Source organism: Chrysemys picta, chromosome 15, assembly GCF_011386835.1.
Source record: "Chrysemys picta bellii isolate R12L10 chromosome 15, ASM1138683v2, whole genome shotgun sequence".
In the NCBI taxonomy this organism is placed as follows: domain Eukaryota; kingdom Metazoa; phylum Chordata; order Testudines; family Emydidae; genus Chrysemys; species Chrysemys picta.
This window is the reverse complement of record NC_088805.1, coordinates 3,633,074-3,653,596: the sequence shown is the minus strand read 5'-3', so window position 1 is coordinate 3,653,596 and position 20,523 is coordinate 3,633,074. Positions and strand designations below refer to the sequence as shown.

General features: G+C 53.7%; 1 protein-coding gene across 6 annotated transcripts in view; it reads right to left on the bottom strand.

Annotated features, from left to right (window-relative positions):
• LOC101933726 (oxysterol-binding protein 2) overlaps positions 1-20,523 on the bottom strand; it is a 374,699-nt gene that overhangs the window by 16,893 nt on the left and 337,283 nt on the right. For all 6 annotated transcript variants that reach the window (XM_065568637.1, XM_065568638.1, XM_065568641.1 and 3 more), the window contains one exon: positions 8,664-8,909. In XM_065568637.1, coding sequence (XP_065424709.1) covers positions 8,664-8,909 — 246 coding nt within the window. The remainder of the gene's footprint in view (positions 1-8,663; positions 8,910-20,523) is intronic.

The window sequence follows — 20,523 nt, the reverse complement described above, 5'->3', positions numbered from 1 at the left end:
CCAGAGGAAGGAAGCAAAGCTCTGGAAGGGCTCTCCCCGGCCTGTGCTTTCCTGAGAGCAGGTGTCCATCCCAACCCTGGGAGAATTGTGCCAGAGGAAGGAAGCAAAGCTCTGGAAGGGCTCTCCTCGGCCTGTGCTTTCCTGAGAGGAGGCGGGCCCTTGGCGACAAAGGTGAGGCACCTCCATCCGTCTTTAGGCACCTCACTTGGGGGCCGGTTTTTCAGAGCGGCGGGTGCGCAGACCAGCTGTTCAGGTGCTGAGATGGCTGCATTTAGGTGTCTAACGTGAGGTGCCCGAGGGAGAGAATTTTGGCCTAAATGCCCAAAGGTGACAACCTGGCAAAAAAATTACAGGGAATGAAACCCCAAAGAGTCCATCTGGCTTGAGGGGAAGCCAACCCTCCCTCCAGTTGGATCGACCTCTTCAGCGAGGGCCTTCGTGTCTGTCCAGCCCAGCCCACCGCGGCTACAACCCTCGGTTTGTCTGCAGGCACACTGGCCTTGTCCACACACACCAGTTGCACAGATTTTACCTAAGCTGTTTATGATTGCTAATGATTTGTATCACGGTAACACCTCTGGAGCCCAGCTGAGATCAGGGTCTCGAACATCCTTTGCTTAGCAAGACTGTCTCCAGGGGGCGAGAGAGTCAAGCCACCATCCAAAGGCTTATTACCAAAGGAAAATGGAAGAACATCAAACTCTGTCAGAGAACACTGAATTAAACATAAGATGTTGCAGCACACCCATGCCGGCTTGCTGTGTATTCCCAGCCACGTCCATCATACCGTGCCTGAAACCTGCACTGTTTCCCGCTGCGCAATCTAGCCTGTCACATCTGTAGGACTGATTGTCACTGAATGCATGATGTAAAGTAGAGCCCCATAGAGTGTCTAAATGAACCCCAAGAGCCTCTCTCTTTTACCCGCTCCTCTGAGCGTTGTTGTGACGCACGTCTCTGCAAGGGAGGCATTGCTCTCACAGCCACAATGTGATTTGTCCCTGTTAAGCCATGCCAGCGTAAGGAAGGCCGAGCGAGGTTTGCAACAACTCCAGAGCGGATTTTTAATAGAAGAGCCATTTGGTGCATGAGGCTGGTGCTGGCGGGACGTGAGCAATGGGGAGCAGCAGCCGATTGCTGACTTCCCAACACAGCTCTGCCAGTCCTAACCTGCAGCACAGCATTCCCTGCTGTTCCAGTCCAGAGGCCTTCCCGCCACAGCTCTGCTGATGAACCCCGGCCCTGACCTGCAGCCCCAACTGCCCTGTCTCTCTGGGTTGGTGTCGTCGTGATGAGAACAAATGTTCTGAACGGACCAGGCTACAAGTTATCAAAGCTCATTCTCGTGGTGATGGGTAGTTTTGAAGTCCACTCTCCAGCACTGATGGGAAGGCTGGTTAACTCACTGGTCCACTCGGCTCCTAGCAGAACGGGGGCTTCACACTGGTCCCCTACACGGAGCGGATGCTGGAGAGCAAGTCAGTCCTGGAGGATGCCAGTGCGTTGCTGGCGTTCCGCGGCTCCTGCACGCTGGCTGGAGGATGGCATCTGGGATGTACCGGAAGGTTTCTGAGGAGAATTATGCAGACGCCCTGTTTGATTTGTTCTTCACTGACGGGCTCCTCAGGTGAAGCCATTTCAAGCTACTTCCTTTCTGGGATGTTCAAGTGCATCATGGGAAAATCCTGGCCAGCAGCTGTAGGGTGGGGCGGGGATGGACTTCTTAGAGCTTGAAGAGATGCTGTGTGTGAAACAGCCAGCAGGGCAGACACTTCTTTCACTGGCTTCTGGAGTCTCCGAACATCTCCTATCACACGCGCCAGCCTTCTCCACACCAACACCTCCTATCACACGCGCCGCCTTCTCCACACCAACATCTCCTCTCACACGCGCCGCCTTCTCCACACCAACACCTCCTATCACACGCGCCGCCTTCTCCACACCAACATCTCCTATCACACGCGCCAGCCTTCTCTACACCAACACCTCCTATCACACGCGCCAGCCTTCTCCACACCAACACCTCCTATCACACACGCCAGCCTTCTCCACACCAACACCTCCTATCACACGCGCCGCCTTCTCCACACCAACACCTCCTATCACACGCGCCAGCCTTCTCTACACCAACACCTCCTATCAAACGCGCCAGCCTTCTCCACACCAATACCTCCTATCACCCGCGCCAGCCTTCTCTACACCAACACCTCCTATCACCCGCGCCAGCCTTCTCTCACCAACACCTCCTATCACCCGCGCCAGCCTTCTCCACACCAACACCTCCTATCACACGCGCCAGCCTTCTCCACACCAACACCTCCTATCACACGCGCCAGCCTTCTCTCACCAACACCTCCTATCACCCGTGCCAGCCTTCTCTCACCAACACCTCCTATCACACGCGCTGCCTTCTCCACACCAACACCTCCTATCACACGCGCCAGCCTTCTCCACACCAACACCTCCTATCACACGCGCCAGCCTTCTCCACACCAACACCTCCTATCACCCGCGCCAGCCTTCTCTCACCAACACCTCCTATCACCCGCGCCAGCCTTCTCTCACCAACACCTCCTATCACACGTGCCGCCTTCTCTCACCAACACCTCCTATCACCCGCGCCAGCCTTCTCCACACCAACACCTCCTATCACACGCGCCAGCCTTCTCCACACCAACACCTCCTATCACACGCGCCAGCCTTCTCTCACCAACACCTCCTATCACCCGCGCCAGCCTTCTCCACACCAACACCTCCTATCACACGCGCCAGCCTTCTCCACACCAACACCTCCTATCACACGCGCCAGCCTTCTCTACACTGGCTTCTGGAGTCTCCGAACACCTCCTATCACATGCGCCAGCCTTCTCCACACTGGCTTCTGGAGTCTCCGAACACCTCCTATCACACGTGCCAGCCTTCTCTACACTGGCTTCTGGAGTCTCCGAACACCTCCTATCACACGCGCCGCCTTCTCTACACCAACACCGCCTCTCCCTGCCCTCAGCAAGGCCCAGCAGCATGGGCACCAGGTTTGTATAATTTTTGGTGGTGCCCAGAACGTCCATAGGACAGAGAGGGGCAACCGCCCTGGGCCCCGCACTTTGGGGGGCCCCGTGCTTCAGGGGGACGCGGGGTCCAGGGCAGCCTGGGGGGTTAGCAGGGGGCCTGGTGCTGGCAGCAGCAAGTCACCCTGCCCCAGCCCTCCCCGCCCCGCCAGCTCCCGGCATTGCTCGGGGGAGGGGGCGAAAGCCGAAAAGAGGTGGGGCAGGGGCTTGTGGGAAGGGGTGGAATGGGGGCAGGGAGTGGAGTGGGGCAGGCTGGGGCCAGGTTGCTTGCAGCTGCTGGCCAGGTCCCTCGCTAACCCCCCAGGCCATCCTGGACCCCGCGTCCCCATGAAGGGCGGGGCCCCCCAAAGCATGGGGCCTGGGGCGGTTGCCCTGATCCGTCCTATGGACAGGACAGCTCTGGGTCCAGGGCAGCCTGGGGGGCTAGCGGGGGGCCTGGCGCCGGCAGCAGCAAGAGACCCAGCCCTTCCAGTACATCCCAGATGCCACCCTCCAGCCAGCGTGCAGGAGCCGCGGAACGCCAGCAATGCGCTGGCATCCTCCAGGACTGGCTTGCTCTCCACCATCCGCTCCGTGTAGGGGACCAGTGTGAAGCCCCCGTTCTGCTAGGAGCCAAGTGGACCAGTGAGTTAACCAGCCTGCCCATCAGTGCTGGAGAGTGGATTTCAAAACTACCCATCACCACGAGAATGAGCGTTGATAACTTGCAGCCCTGTTAGCCAGGCCCCTGGCAAGGCTGCTTGAAATCAGCATCTTTCTGCACAAGCCTCACAAATCGCTGCTCCTCCCCAGCCTCCCCTTCACGGGAAAGGACACCGAGAAGGTGTTTACGGTCACCTCCAGCAACTTCCTACTGCCTCTGGAATCTCCTTCTCCTCCTGCCAGGCCTCGGAGCTGGATCTTGCCTGGAGACGGCGCTGGTTTAAGCGATGGGTGATCTCAGGACATGGTTGAATGCCCATACCAGTGATCTCAGACCGACTGGAGGCCCTCAACACCCCGGATCGCAAGGGGCTGATGACCTCTCCCTAGGAGCTGGTGGGGGTGGATGGAGCCACCCTAAACTAGCTTTGTTCCTTCCTCTGGCAGAATTCTCCCAGGGTTGGGATGGACGCCTGCTCCTCTACCCCAAAGGCTCTCCATGTTCCAGCAGGGCCCGGTCCCGTCACATAGCTCCTTCCACCGCATGTGTCAGGTGCCAGGAGGGATCAGAAGATGCTCTGGGCAACAGCGTTTAGCAGCACACTGAACACCCAGCCGTACACTCCTCGGGAAGCAGGGAGAGTGCTGTTTCCCTGCTGTCCTAGGGGCTACACAGAATAGAGTCCTGGCTGAAAAGTGGCTGGCTCAGGCTCCATCCAGGGAGGAAGGGGGCAATGCTGAATGACGAAGAGAAGCATTGGATGAGTGGTTGCCTCACTGCAAACGTGGGCCTTTGCCCTCCAATTGTCACTGGGCACACAAACACGTGCACTTTCCTTGGCTGTGGCCGCCTTTTCCTAGCCGATGGGAACCTAACCTGCAGCGGTAATAAGCGATCTGGAGTGGAGCACGCTCGGCTAGCTCAGAACACAGCAGTGCTGGCCGTCACACCAGGGCCCTCGGCTCCGCACTGGTGTCAGCTCAATGGGAACGCCTGGCTCTCACTCAAAGCCCTAAACAGGCTTGGAGTGGCTGCAGCTCTGCCTCCCAGAGCCACAGCAAGGGGTGGGAGAGGTCCCCCTGCTCTGTCTGGATGGGGACAAGGAGATTCCCTCCAAGGATGGACCATTCTACTCAGATCCCTGAATTCCGGGGAAGGGGTTGGTACCAGAGACACCTCCTTGACTAGCTGTATTGATGGTTCAGTAACTGGTGGCTTAGATTTTGCCACCCTCAGCCTCTCCAGGGGAGAGGTGCCTCCAGTACTGGGCTCACAGTGAAACCACTCGATGGCGAGACTGCCGATATCCAAGTGCTGGGTACCCAGGAACATGACTCCCAGGTGGTAGGTGCTCGGCATGGTGCCGAAGGGTCGCAGGCCCCAGGCTGAGGGGTGCTGCTGGTGCTCTCTCATTAATCAGTACCAAGCACTTGAGGGGCCTTTCCAGGCCTTTGGCTCTCAGGAGGTGGAGCCCATGATGAGTGAGTGGCCTGTCACCGGAGAAGGTGACTTGTGCCCAGGGTCATCCCTGCAGCGGGCACCTTCCTGCCCCATCAGAGCACGTCGAAGCGGGAATGGTGGCGGGTGAGTGGAGCCTCTTAGTTGCCGCTAGGGTGACCAGATGTCCCGATTTTATAGGGACAGTCCCGATTTTTGGATCTTTTTCTTATATAGGCTCCTATTACCTCCCACCCCCATCCCGATTTTTCACATTTGCTATCTGGTCACCCTAGTTGCCGCTGTGAGACCAGGCAAGCCCACAGGGCTCTACCTAGGGGTCGTCTGTCAAGGAGACGGGTACTAGACTGTTCCCCTTGATGTAACACACAATGCTTTCGCCACGCAGCGCCAGCCGCTGGCCTGCTGCTTCTCACACTGCATCGCAAAGGCGTTTCAGAAACATTTTGACACCAAGACCAGTTTAAATCTTAAGGGAAATGTCTAGTGTAGAAGGAAGCAAGAGTTTAATACCAGAGCATTAGCTCCAGAAGACTGCCAGGGTCGGTGTCCTATCAGATATGTCAATCAGGGAGCTGTGTCCTGCCTTTGCAGGGGGATGGGCTGTGTGTCACATGCAGATATTTGTGTTTTGTTCAGGGTTTCATAATCTAGACCAGGGGTTCCTGCTGGTGGCTGCTCTGACAAATCCTGTCTCTCTGTCCTTGCCTCCCTCAGCCCTTCATCGAGAGCCTGCTCCGGGGAAGGTGGGTCGGGAACTCACCGGCTGCCTGCAGAGTTCCAGGCTCCCCAGGCCCCAGCCCGGATGGAGCTGCCCAGGGAGAGCCCCGGTGACCAAACGCTGCAGCTGCCTCCACCGACAAGAGCCAACTTCGGCACCGCACACACCGGCCTCACCTGTCTCCAGAGGCACTGCCCAGAGCTCCGAGGAGGTGGTGCAGTGCAGGGCACCAATCCCTGCTGGCGGCGCCAGCACAAACCCCAAGACAGTGCATCTCGCTACTCTTGGTAGCAGGTATTCAGGAGCAACAGCTGGGTGCTGCAGGGAGGGGCGCTGCTTTCCCCCCCCCCGTCTCCGCCCATGATTTGGAGGCTGTCGTGGCTGCAAAAAAAAAAATCCACTGGTGGTCACATGCAACCATGGTGGCTGCATTTGAGAAATGCTGATCTAGACAAAGATCAAACAGTTCTCTTGCTCCATGGGACCTTGTTTTCCAAGATGGCAATTAAACCTTCTGGATAACATAAATCACCATGTCAACACCACTGTCTACAGATGGGGGAAGGAAAATAAATGGCCCTGTAAATCTATCCACCAGGAGGATGGGATGGAGCAGCCAAAAGTATTGAATAGTCACTTGTCACGAGTCAATTTTCTTTACAGATCTTGGCTAATTAAGCTCACCAGGTTTTAATTAAGACCTTCTGCTCGCCAGGCAAGCCTTGGATACACTGGGAAGCTCGAGGATCTTCGTTTGCGTTAGGGCCATGCAATGAAACCTTTTCATTCCAAGACAAAGACAAAGAAAGCTACCGAGCCCCATCCACCTCTGCAGAGACACTCAGAGCAGAGAGGAACCGGCTTGTCAAATAGGCCTCTCCGTGACATTGCAAAGGCAGCAGTTTATGCTAATAGTTCAACGGTAGCAGTGTTTCGCCCTCACTGCTATTTCCCATTCTGCTCAAACGTCACAGATGAAACCCCGTCCTGGAGGCCGATGGGCTAATCGCTGTGTGACTCCATCGGGCTTGTTTGATCGCTGGCCTGTAGCCAGTTAGGATTGGAATACAGGGCTCTAGAGCTACACAGCTGGAGCACGAACCCACTAGGCGACTGAGCCCCTCAGCATTCTGGGGCAGCGCTCCTGTGATGCTGAACGAATGCAGAGGGGAAGGGGTGTTTGAGGACTCCCGTGCTTCACTCTTGTCTCTCACAGGAGGCCATTCCTTGCCATGGCTCTTTACTCCCCACTGGAATCAACATCACTTCCCACAGTGGCCACCCCTGACCGAGTCATCGATCCTGCCACAGGCTGAGAAGACAACGCCCTCCACGCGCAGGGCATCGCCGCCCATCCCAGCACACAGACAATTACAGCAGGACTCTCACAAGACTGGCTTTGGCACCGTGCGGCTGGCACCTCGGGGACCTCAAGGAGAGAAGCCAGAGACACCCCCCGCCCCCGCCTGGGGGACAGCAACCTTCTAGCCAAGATTCCATGGGATGACCATCTCCTTGCTGTTTTCTTCATTTCCTGTCATTCAGGACAATTTTGGCTCCACAAGGCGTCTTCTTCTTTCAGTTTCAATTAACAAAGTGTGTCCCACCCACTCCATCCTCTCCTGCTGCTTCAGCATCTCTCCTGGTGGGTCCTTCTCCTCTCTCCCACGCTCCGGGGGTCCCACAGGGCCCTGACCTTGCCTTCCTCTTCTCGCTTTACACCCTCTTCCTGAGTGACCTCATGCTCTCGCACTCCAATTACCATCTCTAGCCTGATTGGCTCGGCACACCTGATCTGTCACCATCCATCCAATCCCGCTTCCTGGCCTGTCTGGCCGACACCTCCGTCTTGGGTGTCTCGCTGCTCACTCAAGCTTTGCATGGCCAAAGCTGAGCTCCTGGCCTTCCCCCAAACGCTCCCTGGCTTTCACTATGATCTGTCACCATCCTCCCACTCCCTTCCCCATATCCAGACACTCTGTGGGCATTACTGAACATCACACCCCTAGCCTTTGGAAGCCCAGCTGGTGGTGCCAGGGAAACTCCTGGGCTCCCTTTAGCCTCCTGAGGGTGTCACTGCACGAGCCCCCTCCTTGGCTTCCCCTGGGTATCCAGTTCTGTCCCCTGCAGATCCCTGTGACCAGCCCTGTGCCTGTTCCAAGGGAGCCAATGGCAGCTCCCGTCAGTCCCCGGGAGCAAAGGGTGGAGTCGCAGCCAAGTTTATACAGTGGGGGTCTCACGCATTTGACGTTCTACATACGGGAACTATCGCCCCGAACCAGATTTAACTCAACGTATCCTGACATTAGGTTCTGAACAATCCCCTCCACAATGGAAACACAAAACCTGTTCACGTTTGCGCCTACAGATTAAGCATGACCGTCGACAAAGACAACACATCTGTGGAGAATTTAGCTGCAAAGCTCCATGTGCAAGCTCATCCCAGCCCCAGGGCTGGCAATTTGGTACCTATGTCCAGCTAGTTAAAACTGCGATAGTTTCATTCTAGATTTGATATGTTCGGAGAGGCTCCCAGCTCCCACCTCCCCCTGGTCTCCCCATCATTTCCACCCTGTTACCCTGGGGAATGCATGTTTTGCTTCTGCCTTCTGCAAGAGTTACTTGTGTAGGATCCACTGCTGGGCCCCTTGACGGCAATGGAAGCAGGACCAGTGTGGACCGGGGGAGCCCCAGGAAATCGCTCTTCGAAGAATGCGATAGTGCTCCTGAAAGACTGACATGAAGAGCCCCTTTCCCGCAGCCCTGCCCATACCTGCTCGCAGAGCGATCGGAAGCCAAGCTCATCTAGCCGGTCGAGTTCGTAGGTTTCCCCCAGCAGGGGGTTGAACGGCTTTGCAGTGCGGTGCACAGTCGTCGAGTAGGAAGACACTGAAAATGCAGCAACGAAACACATCTGCTCTGTGGAGCTCTCGCACTTCACGGCTTTGTCCAGCAGCTCGTGGTATTCCAGGTCCTCGGTCAGCCTCTGCAGCATGGAAAGCGGCTCGTTGAAGTTTACCTAATGCAGACAGGGGGGAATAGAGAGTTAGACACCTGCACTAATGGGTGAGCAATGGGCTTCCAGCAAAAACACTGGCAGACAGTGATCTCCATGTAGACAGTATGGCCTAGCTGCGTTCCCACCGTGTCGCACTGCACAGCCATCCCCGTACACACTGCTCTCCCTCACACCTAACTTCCATGGTAACCTCGGACTCCCTGGCTTCCACTGCTGAGCCCTCAGCCTCTCTGAGGTGACTGTGTCCTGAACAGAGATCTGGAGAGTAAGGGAACGCTCTAATTTGCCAGAGCAGAGCTCACTGCAACCCCAGCTCCACTCCTTGTGCTTCACTCTAGTCTAGGGGGGAGGGATAGCTCAGTGGTTTGAGCATTGGCCTGCTAAACCCAGGGTTGTGAGTTCAATCCTTGAGGGGGCCATTTAGGGATCTGAGGCAAAAATCTGTCTGGGGATTGGTCCTGCTGGAGTTGGACTAGATGACCTCCTGAGGTCCCTTCTAACCCTGATATTCTATGACTCTTCCCCTCCTTAGCCTGGATTTTCCCATTCCCCCTCCAGGCGGGAGCTGCAGGAAACCTCATTTAAAACAACAGGGCAGTGTGTGTGGCGGGTGCTACCAAGGAATGGCCAGGCAGGCGGGGACTGCTGCCAGGTGGGGTGGAGTGAAGGGGGCGTGCCTGCGGTGGGGAGGCTGGATCTGCTCACACACAGCGAGTTGCCCACGCTGCCCTCTCAGTTTAACTCCAGTGTTAAGGTGAAGAGGGCGGTTCACGCCTGGCTTCTACGCTCTGCATCACATCACCGGGGCTGGGGGCTTCGACTAGTGTGGCCAGGATCAGCTGGAAACAGCATGACCTGGAGACCAGCACGGACTGACAGCTCCCAGCTGCATCCTGTGTTGTGTGCACAGACACACCTTCACCTCGAGAGCTAGAGCTGGCACCAGTCACCCAGGCCAGCCCGAGACCCGACTCCCCTCTGGCTCGTAGGGGGCATCCCTCCAGGTCTGGGCCGAGGCACATTAGCAGCGAAGTGTGTGTCTGTCTCTGGGGGGACAACAGGGGAATTCATTCTTCAGGGCCAGCAATCCCGCACCTGCCAGGCGCACGAAGACCACTAAAACATGCCCTCTTCAGAGCACTCAGGCGAAATGATCTGTGTCAATACCAACACCAATCCTCGGACGTGAAACGGTTCAGCAAAGGGAACATACTCTGTGCAGAGCAGAGCCCGGCATCTTCCACCACCGCCTACCTTCTATTTCCAACCCGCCCTCAAGGAGCCTTTCCCCGGCCGAGGGCGGGCCCCTCTCGCTCAGCGCCGCTCCAACCGTCAGCACGATGGGGTTACTCAAGAACCAGAGACAGGGGCCTCCAGCCACTGCCAGACTCACTCAACACCCTGAGTCTGATCACCCACATACAGGCCACCAGCCCAGCTCGGCCTGCAGCTTTATGAATAGCAAGGCGGAAAACAGCTGCTTCCTGGGCCACACGAAATCGGAGGGAAGCAGCGCTCCAATTCCCCATTCGTTCTGGTGTGTGACTGCACACTCCAGAGGGTCCACAGGCTGAGTGCACAACTCCTGGGCCAGGGGACAGAGGGGACGTGATGCCAGGCGGCTGATGGAGAACAAGGCAGCTTGAAAAGCCAGGTACAAGCCTACCTAGTGCAGAGCTAGAGGTGAACCGACCTGACCTGTCCAACACCGGGCAAGAGTCCCTCTCCAGGGCACTGTCTGCACTGCACATTCGCTCTGATTACTGCCACCAGCGGAGCTGCAGCAATGCAGTTCCTAGCACACATGGGCAAGGATGCTCTAGGCCTGTGCTTTTCAACCTTTTTTCATTTGCGGACCCCTTTGGAAATTTCGAATGAGGTGTGGACCCCACTGGAAATCGATCGTCTGTACATAGCGTTGCATTCTGTTCAGTCAGTTTTCAGTCTAAGCCTTAGACACAGTCCGTGGACCCCCAGTTGAGAACCACGGCTCTACGCCATGATTTGCTCCTCTGCAGCTTGCCCTGGTTTCTAGCAGCGCTAAGCTGCCTGGGAGCGATATGGGCTTGCCTGTCTGCACTACAGGTTTGCACTCGTGTAGCTGCACTGACGGCTGGAACTGGGGCAGATCTTCAGCCTAGAGAATAGAGAGCTTTGAGATAGTGCAGACAGCCATAGCTTTGAAAGGACTCTCTCCAAGAAGATTTAAATAACAATGGCGCGGAGATCGGACATCCCTGAATTCCAGATACTGGCGGAGATTAAGCTGGGCTTTCTGCCCTGCCTAGATCTCAGGTGTGAGACACACAGAACAGAGCCATGAAAAGGGAAGAGGTACAAGGGGCGAGCCAGAGATCTGCTTACTGGAACGGTGGGGCTGGGAGCAGGGAAATGCTGCTGCTGCTGCGTGCTCTGTTTCTATCCTGCTTGCATCATTCATCACAGACCCAATGGTGGCAGCTGGCAGAGTGCAGGTGTCTCACCACAGGGCTGAGGCCAGGAGAACGACTCTTCTGCCTCTGCAGGTAACCTGACTAATTCCACACTCGCCCTTCCCGCCTCACATGCTGGATAGATGGCAGAGCTGGAGCCCAAGCCCGATGCCGTGCTGCAGAAGGGATCGCGGCTGGACACCCTGCAGCAGCACGAGGCATGTGGGGAGAGGGGAGACTACACGTACACACCTAACTTTTGGTTGCAGAGCTAATTACCCCCCCCTCCGTCTCCCTGCTTCTATAAATAACCAGCAATGAAATCCGCAGCCGAGCACCTCCTCCGGCTCCAGAGCTCTCTCCACGCCAGCTGAAGCCTGCAGAGCACCTAGACTCATTCCTTCTTTTGCTTATCCCACTAAACTGGAAGGACGATGCTCTTGCTAAATGCAAGCACCAGCACACAGCGAAATACTCTGGAATCGCTATTTGTAGAGATTTGATCGTGGGCCTCCTTCTTAAAGCAACACTGGCAGAGCAAGTCTATCCCTGAAAGTAGATGCTGGAAAAAAACCAGCTTCAAGAAAACCTAAGACCAAAAGAAGTGTTACCATGAAGTTTTAAAAAGGGTTTCAGATTAAAAAAAAAAAAATTAAGTAAAGTGTCCACTGCAGTGTTAGCGCTGGGCTAGTGCATAAGAATCAGAACACGAAACTAACTAAAAGCAAAAGAGAAACATTGTCCAAGCTGAAGGAATGTTATAATTACATCTGAGACAAGGTGGGCAAGGTAAGATCTTTTACTGGACCAACTTTTGTTGGTGAGAGAGACAAGCTTTCAAGCCACACAGAGCTCTTTTTGGGATCATTCTTCTCTCTCTAGTATCCTGGTACTGACACATCTAAAACTACACTGCATTACAGCTGGTCAGGAATTTGACTAAATGTTTTTTCACAAAAAGAAAAAAAGCCAATTCACTGAAACTGTTAATGGGAAAGGGTCAGTTTTGACTTGAAAAACACGGACAAAACGTGTTGACATTGTTAAGATGTCCCATGTCAACATTTTCTTAACAAAAAGTGTGGGGGTTTTGTTCAGAATAATTTTTCATTTAAAAATTTAACTTCATTTATAGTGAAAAGGGTAAAAAAAAAAGAAGAGTGGTCAAAATCAAAAGTTTCAATTGACCCAAACCAGTCAGATGGTCTTTGAGAAGATTTGACTTTTTGTCCTGATTTGGGATGGGAAAAATGTTTGAAATCTCAAAAATTCTCATGAGATGGGAAAACTGCTTCCCTCCCAGCCCTAGTTATGTTTCTATGTACACACGTCTTAAAATCTGGTCAGTGTCCCTCTACGATTTAGCATATAGGCAATAGGGACCTTAGAGCATCCTCAAAACTTCGAAGTGGTGGAGAGCTAAAGGAAGAGTTAATCAGCTATGTAGAAGGGGTTGGTTTCCTTGCACATTTACAACACGGCATTTACAAAATAGGCAAAGCACTACCACCTCGAGAGAAATCACGGAAGAAAAATCAGGCAAACCGATCCATTCAAACACACAGTACCAGAACCAACCCAACAGCTGCTCCATCAACAGGGCTCTTTCAAAGGGAGATCAAAAATTGTCCCACTGATGAATAAAGTTTAATCCACCAAAAATGCAAAACTCCCAAAGCTGATTTATTGCACATTCCATTTTGAGACTGCAGAGATATCGACTGTCAATGAAGGGACCTGGTCAATTGCACAGGAAGATTTCAAATATCTCATGTCATTTAGGGAGGAAAAATGCTCTATGGAATGGACGATCTAGTAAACTCCTTACATCTGCCACTAGTGTGCTTAAGGGAGCAAACGGGGACGAGGGAACAGAAGAACCAGCCTGGGAAATATTTTGAAGTGTATCTAAGACATTAAGAATTTTTTCCCACATTCACTATCTTGGCGCTATTAACTTGGGAACGACAAAGGACTCTGACACTAAGGGTATGGCCACACTATGAAATTAGGTTGATTTTATAGAAGTCGATTTTTAGAAACTGATTTTATACAGTCGATTGCGTATGTCCACACTAAGCGCATGAAGTCGGCGGAGTATGTCCTCACTACCGTGGCTAGCATTGGCTTACAGAGCGGTGCAGAGCTATCTCACAGTTCCCGCAGTCTCGGCTGCCCATTGGAATTCTGGGTTAAGCCCCCAGTGCCCGATGAGGCAAAAACATTGTCGCGGGTGGTTTGGGGTACATGTCGTCAGGCCCCCCTCTCTCCCTCCTTCCATGAAAGCAACAGCAGACAATCGTTTCGCGCCTTTTTTCCTGGGTTACCTGTGCAGATGCCATACCACAGCAAGCCTGGGGCCCGCTCAGCTCACCGTTACCGTATGTCTCCAGGGTGCTGCTGGCAGACGCGGTACTGCAGTGCTACACAGCAGCAGCTCCTTGCCTTCGTGGCGGATGGTGCAGAAGGACTGATACCCATCGTATGTCTCCTGGGTGCTCCTGGCAGACCTCGGTGAGGTCGATCAGGGGCAACTGGACAGACATGGCTATCCTCCTCTTAGAGCACCGAATGGGAGCCAGAGACTCCAGGTCATTCTCTTCTTTAAGTTTTGTCTCATGGAGATTCAGTCCTGCCTGGAATATCATGCGAGCTGGAGGCTTCTGCCTCAGGCTGCTCTCCCAGCTGGCAGCACCGCACGGTCGCACCTACCCCAGCCTACCCCTTGCTCCCATGGCTCATGAAGCCTGGACAGTAGTAAGGAGCAGTTCAACTATAGGCTGAGCAAGTGCAGAATGGTGATGGAATGTGCCTTTGGATGTTTAAAAGCTCGCTGGCGCTGTTTGCTGACTAGGTCAGACCTCAGCGCAATCAACATTCCTATTGTTATTGCTGCTTGCTGTGTGCTCCATAATATCTGTGAGAGTAAGGGGGAGATGTTTATGGCGGGGTGGGAGGTTGAGGCAAATCGCCTGGTGTCTGATTTTGAGCAGCCAGACACCAGGACAATTAGAAGAGCACAGCAAGGTGTGCTGCGCATCAGAGAGGCTTTGAAAACCAGTTTCATGACTGGCCAGGCTTCGGTGTGACAGTTGTGTGTGTTTCTCCTTGATGCAAACCTGCCCCTTTTGTTGATTTTAATTACCTGTAACCAACCACCCTCTCCCCTTCGAAATAAAGTAACTATTGCTTTGAAACCATGCATTCTTTATTAATTAAAAAAAATGAGATAACGGACAAGGTAGCCTGGGTGGGGTGGGGGAGGAGGGAAGGACAAGGATATTGCTTATTGTAGCCACACTAAAAATCAAACTATTTGAATGACAGCCTTCTGTTGCTTGGGCCATTCTCTGGAGTGGAGTGGCTGGGTGTCCGGAGCCTCCCCTGCCGCATTCTTGGGCATCTGTGTGAGGAGGCTATGGAACATGGGGAGGAGGGTAGGCAGTTATACAGTGGATGCGGGGGGAGGAGGGTCTGTGCTCTTGTTGGCTTTCCTGCAGCTCCAACAGACGCTTCATCATGTCTGTTTGCTCCCCCATTAGCCTCAGCATCGCGTCCTGCCTCCACTCTTCGCGCTCACTTAATTCTTTCCTTGCCTCTGCCACTGAATGTCTCCATGCATTAAGCTGTGCCCCATCAGTGCGGGAGGACTGCATGAGCTCGGAAAACATGTCATCGCGAGTGCGTTTTTTTGGCCTTCTAATCTGTGATAACCTCAGGGACGAAGATGATAGGGGGAGTGTAGAAACATTCTACGCTCTATGATTCTGGGGGGACTGCATGGTCACCTGTGCTGCTGAGTTTGCCACGCTCACCAAACAGGAAATGAAATTCAAAAGTCCCCGGGGCTTTTCCTGTGTACCTGGCTAATGCATCGGAATTCAAAGTGCTGTCCAGAGCGTCACAATGGAGCACTCTGGGATAGCTCCCAGAGTCCCATACCATCAATTTGCATCCGCACTACCCCAAATTCGACCCAACAAGGTCGATTTTAGAGCTACTCCCCTTGCCGGGGAGGAGTACAGAAGTCCATTTTAAGAGCCCTTTAAGTCGACAGAACAGTGTTGGTTGTGTGGACGCATTTATTTTAAAATCGACCTAATCCCATAGTGTAGACCAGGGCTAATGCACAGCACCCAGATCAGTCCATTGCAACCTCCTGCTGATTTGTATTGCACTCGAAGCAAACGCAACACAGATCCAGGCTCTAAATTGCCCTTGACGATTGCTAACGGGCCCTTGCAGCCTTTCCCAAGAGTTTTTTGTTCTCAGAGTCAGTATCTCAAATGAAGGTAACTGGGGCAGCCCTCCCCAGACTTCAAATGGGAGCTCAGTGCTTCGCAGAACCAGGTCTTTGTGCTGAGGATGCTGAATGCATTGATGGAGGGAGATGACAGGCAGCTGTGGTCACGGTTAGGTTCCCATCAGTTTGTTTACAGCACAGGGGTTATTGTACAGTTTACTGGGGACAGCAACTTTGGGAAGCTGTCTGGATTAATTTGCCCCATTGGGGTTTATTGTAATTAATTCCCACAGGCTGACTGAGGACGTTATTGGGGCAGGCAGAGCATATTGTTCTCACATTCCTGACTGCATTAGTAACTCCCGGGATGCTCTGATTGACAGGAAAGGTATAAATTGCTCTGAACTGCAGACGCAGCAGCTGCTGGTATTTTTGCACAATTCCATTAGGTCTAGGCACATTCCTGTACACTTCACACTTTCCCCTGAAATTGATCTTGCAGAATAGTCTAATGGGCTGCCCAGGACCGCTGGAGAACACTGTGGGCAAGGACGGAGATCTAGCACTAAGTGCCACGCAGGCTGGTGGACCACATAAGGGCACAGCCCCCAGGAGGGATAACGGGTGTTGTTTTCCTAACAAAATGCCCCAGCTGCCAGAACAGGCCCTTTGTCCTTCTGACCCTGGGGGAGGAGTCAGTGAGTTCTGTAAGAGCTGGACTCTGGCTATATGGCTGCAGTGCAGCCTCTCTCCTGACTGGATCAACGGGGCCCGGGTTAGTTCCGCCTGACAGCGTCATTCGCTGCTGGAACTCTCCAGCGCCATGGTAACGTTCCTGAGCCTGGCTGTGCTCACTCTTCAAATGGAGACTGGTCAGCGTTGCACCATGGCCGTGTCCCAGGAATGGTGCTTACAGGGCCGGCCAACAGAAGATGCAGAATCAGCCACCCGTACAAGGCGGTTTTCCTCCGCAAAGTGCCTTTTCTGATGCAGTTTGGGGATGGGTTCCTGGGCTTCACTAAGGGCAGGATTTTATCTGGGTCAGCACCAGTCTCCAAAGCCTAGTGTCTCCCATGGACACTGCTCAGCATCCCGCAGGTCCCTATGCCAGGGCCCAGCAGGAAGAACCTACTGCACTGATGATATCGTGGTCTGGAGTCAGGCTGGGGTCTAGTTACACACCTGATGCCCAGGGCTGCCTAGAGATGAATGGGAAAATGGAGAGAATTGTTCTCTTGTTACTTCAGAGTTGCTGCACTGGATCAGAGCCATTGGCCCACCTAGGCTGGTACCTGCAGCTCAGACAGCAGCCAGGAACCTGTGCTCCCCAACCTCACCCCCTATCCCCCAGACAGCAATGCAAGTGGGCAATGGGGCAAGTGGGGAGAGAACCTCCTGCTGAGCCTTTGCATGCAATTCACCTTCTCTTCATTTTAGCTAGCACAGCTGGAAATGTTATTAACGACCCAGCCATCAATAAAATCCAGTTACAGGCAGGGTCTCAAAGGAAGCCTCTACTTGGCTGAAGCAGCGGAGAAGTCAGAGCTGACCCATATACTGCAGGTCTTAGGTTACCCACTGCTAGTGTGTGGAGAAAAGAGCCAGCACCAGACAGTGAGATGGGGGGATCTGAGTCAGAGGGATACGCCGGTGCCTGACTCCTGCCTGGGAGCAGCAGCCGCCAGATGGAAAGTCAATCTGGCTTGGGTCTCCTCACTGCGCCTCAGCCTAGACAACTATCCACGCTCTGACAGCAGCCATGTCTTCCCGGCTCCACCCTGGTGGGACAGGAGGGCAGGTCACAGCTGCTTTCTGTTGTGACTCCAGGGGTCTGGCACTTGCTTCCCCTTAGATCATCTTCCTCAACCAATGTCTCCCCCCATCAGACATGGACAACTCTGCTACTGCAAAGAAAGATTCCTTTTAGAACCCCCGAGTGCCTTGGGGAGGGCTCAGCTCGGCCCTCTTGCCAGATGATACTGGAAGGGGAGAGGGGTGTTGCCTTTTTAGGCCTGGTCTACACTAGCCTGTTATTTCGGAATTAGCCGAGTTATTTCAGAATTAGCCAAGTTATTTCGGAAAAAAAATGATTCCGTCCACATGACCAAACGTTTTTTTTCGATTTAAAAGACTCTTTAATTCGATTTCTGTACTCCCCCTCGGCAAGTGGAGTAGCGCTTAAATCGAGATTGCAATCCTGGGTTAAAGGTATTGTGGACGCAATTCGACCTTATTGGCCTCCGGGAGCTATCCCAGGATGCTCCCTTGTGACCGCTCTGGTCAACACTTTCAACTCCAATGCACTAGCCAGGTGGGCAGGAAAAGCCCCAGGAACTTTTGAATTTCATTTCCTGTTTGGTCACCATCAGCACAGGTGACCATGAGCACAGTCCACCATCACAGGCGACCATGCAGAGTCCACCATCACAAGAGATCACGCAGTCCCGGATTCGCGGATGAGCTCCAGCATGGTCCGAACAGGAGGTACTGTATCTCATCGCATGTTGGGGAGACGAGTCTGTTATGGCAGAACTATGTTCCAAAAAAAAGGAATGCAAATACCTACGCTAAAGTCTCCAGGGCCATGACGGAAAGAGGCTACTCCAGGGACACAGAGCAGTGTCGTACAAAAATCAGGGAGCTCAGGCAAGCGTACCAAAAAGCCAGGGAGGCAAATGGGCGCTCTGGGTCACAGCCCCATACATTCCGCTTTTACTGTGAGCTCCATGCAATTATGGGGGGTGATGCCACCACTACCCCACCACTGTCCGTGGACACCTGCAAGGGGGGAGTTGCACGGAGCAAGGAGGAAGAGACATTGGAGGACGAAGAGGAGGACAGTGCACAGGCGGCAAGTGGGGAATCCGTTTTCCCCCCTAGCCGGAACGAATCTTAACGCTGGATCCAATAGCCTCTCCTCACTCCCAAGGTGGGCTCCTGTTCCATGACCCTGGAGAAGGTACTTCTGGTGAGTGAGAGCCTGATCGGAGCCACGCGGTGGTGGGGAACCCAGCCGTGCTGGTTTGTTCGCGTTTAGAGTAAATGGCTCAGCTCATTCCTGCTCTGAGTCTGATCAGAGCCATGCGGTGGAGGGTGAGGAGGGGGGGTTATTGTGTGCAGTGATCATCCCAGAGAGCCCGCAGGCCCTCCTTTTATATGGCAAACCCACCAGGCATTGCTTGCTATGGGAAAGGGGGCCCAGCAGTTTGAAAGCATTGAAATGAATGTAGAAGAAGCAGAACCCCGCGTGCCCCTAGGGGCTGCTTGCAAGATGAATTCTGTTGCCCGGCCGTGTGTGATGGCTTACTCATACCGAAGTGCCCCCTTTGTTCTCGGCAACGTATTTTTTAAAATACTACCCTCCCTTTTTCTCCTCCCACAGGTGCAAATGTTTCAATGCAGCCCCTATCTACTCCATCCCAGAGGCTGGTCCAGATTAGAAGGCGGAAAAAACTAACTCGGGATGACATGTTCTCCGAGCTCATGCAGTCCTCCCGCACTGATAGGGCCCAGCTGAATGCATGGAGGCAAACAATTGCGGAGTCCCATAAAGCATTACAGGAACACGAAGAGAGGAGGGAGGCATGCGATGAGAGCAGACAGGACTATGGTCAAGCTCATGTGGGAGCAAACTGACATGCTCCGCTGTATGGTGGATCTAATGCGGGAAAGGCAGCAAGACCACAGACTTCCGCTGCAGCCCCTTCCTCCCCAAGTTCCATAGCCTCCTCACCCAGATGCCCAAGAACACGAAGGGGGAGGCTAAGGGGAACCACACACTCAACCCCAGAAAACTGGCATATGCAAACTTTTGATTTGGTTTCTGGACTTGTCCTTCCCTCCTCCACCCCCCTAACCCAACCCCCTCCCCCCTAGTCTACCTTCTAATTTCTCTCAATGCATTGTGCATCAAATAATAAAGAACAGTTTTTAAACAATTTTGACTTTATTTCCTTTCATATATATAGGGTGCGGGTAACTTCAAGAGAAACAAACACAACTGTCACACCGTACTCTGGCCCAGTCATGAAACTGGGTTTCAAAGCTTCTCTGATGCGCAGCACACCCTGCTGCGCTCTTCTAATCACCCTGTTGTCTGGCTGTGCGAAATTGGCAGCCAGGTGAGTTGCTTCAACCTCCCACCCCGCCATAAAAGTCTCCCCCTTACTCTCACAGATATTGTGGAGCACACAAGAAGCAGCAATTACAATTGTAATCTTGGTTGTGCTGAGATCTAACCGAGTCAGTAAACTGCGCCAGCGCACTTTCAAACATCCAAAAGCACATTCTACTACAGGGGTTGACAACCTTCAGAAGTGGTGTGCCGAGTCTTCATTTATTCATTCTGATTTAAGGTTTCGCGTGCCGGTAATACATTTTAATGTTTTTTAGAAGGTCTCTCTCTATAAGTCTAAATAGTATATAACTAAACTATTGTTGTATTGTAAAATAAACAAGGTTTTCAAAATGTTTAAGAAGCTTCATTCAAAATTAAATTAAAATGTTGATCTTACGCCGCCGGCCCACTCAGCCCGCTGCTGGTCTGGGGTTCTGTTCACCTAGGCCGGCAGCGGGCTGAGCGGGGCCTGCGGCCGGGACCCCGGCTGGCAAGGGTCCGGCAGCCAGAACCCCAGACCGGCAGCGGGCTGTGCGGGGCGGTGGCTGGGACCCACAGCCCACTGCCACTCAGGGTTCCATCCGCCGGCTCCTGCCAGCCGGGATGCCGGCTGCCGGACCCGCTCAGCCCGCTGCCGGTCTGGGGTCCCGGCCCTGCCCACATACAGTGGGTACCTACCTTCTCCCTGGTTCTGGCCCATTCTCTTTCTCTCTCTGCACTGAGCTGAGGGTGGGAGTGCACTGAGCACAGGGATGGGGGTGAGGGTCTGGCCAGGAGCTAGAATGAGGGAGGGGGCTCAGGGTTGGGGTAGGAGATTTGGGT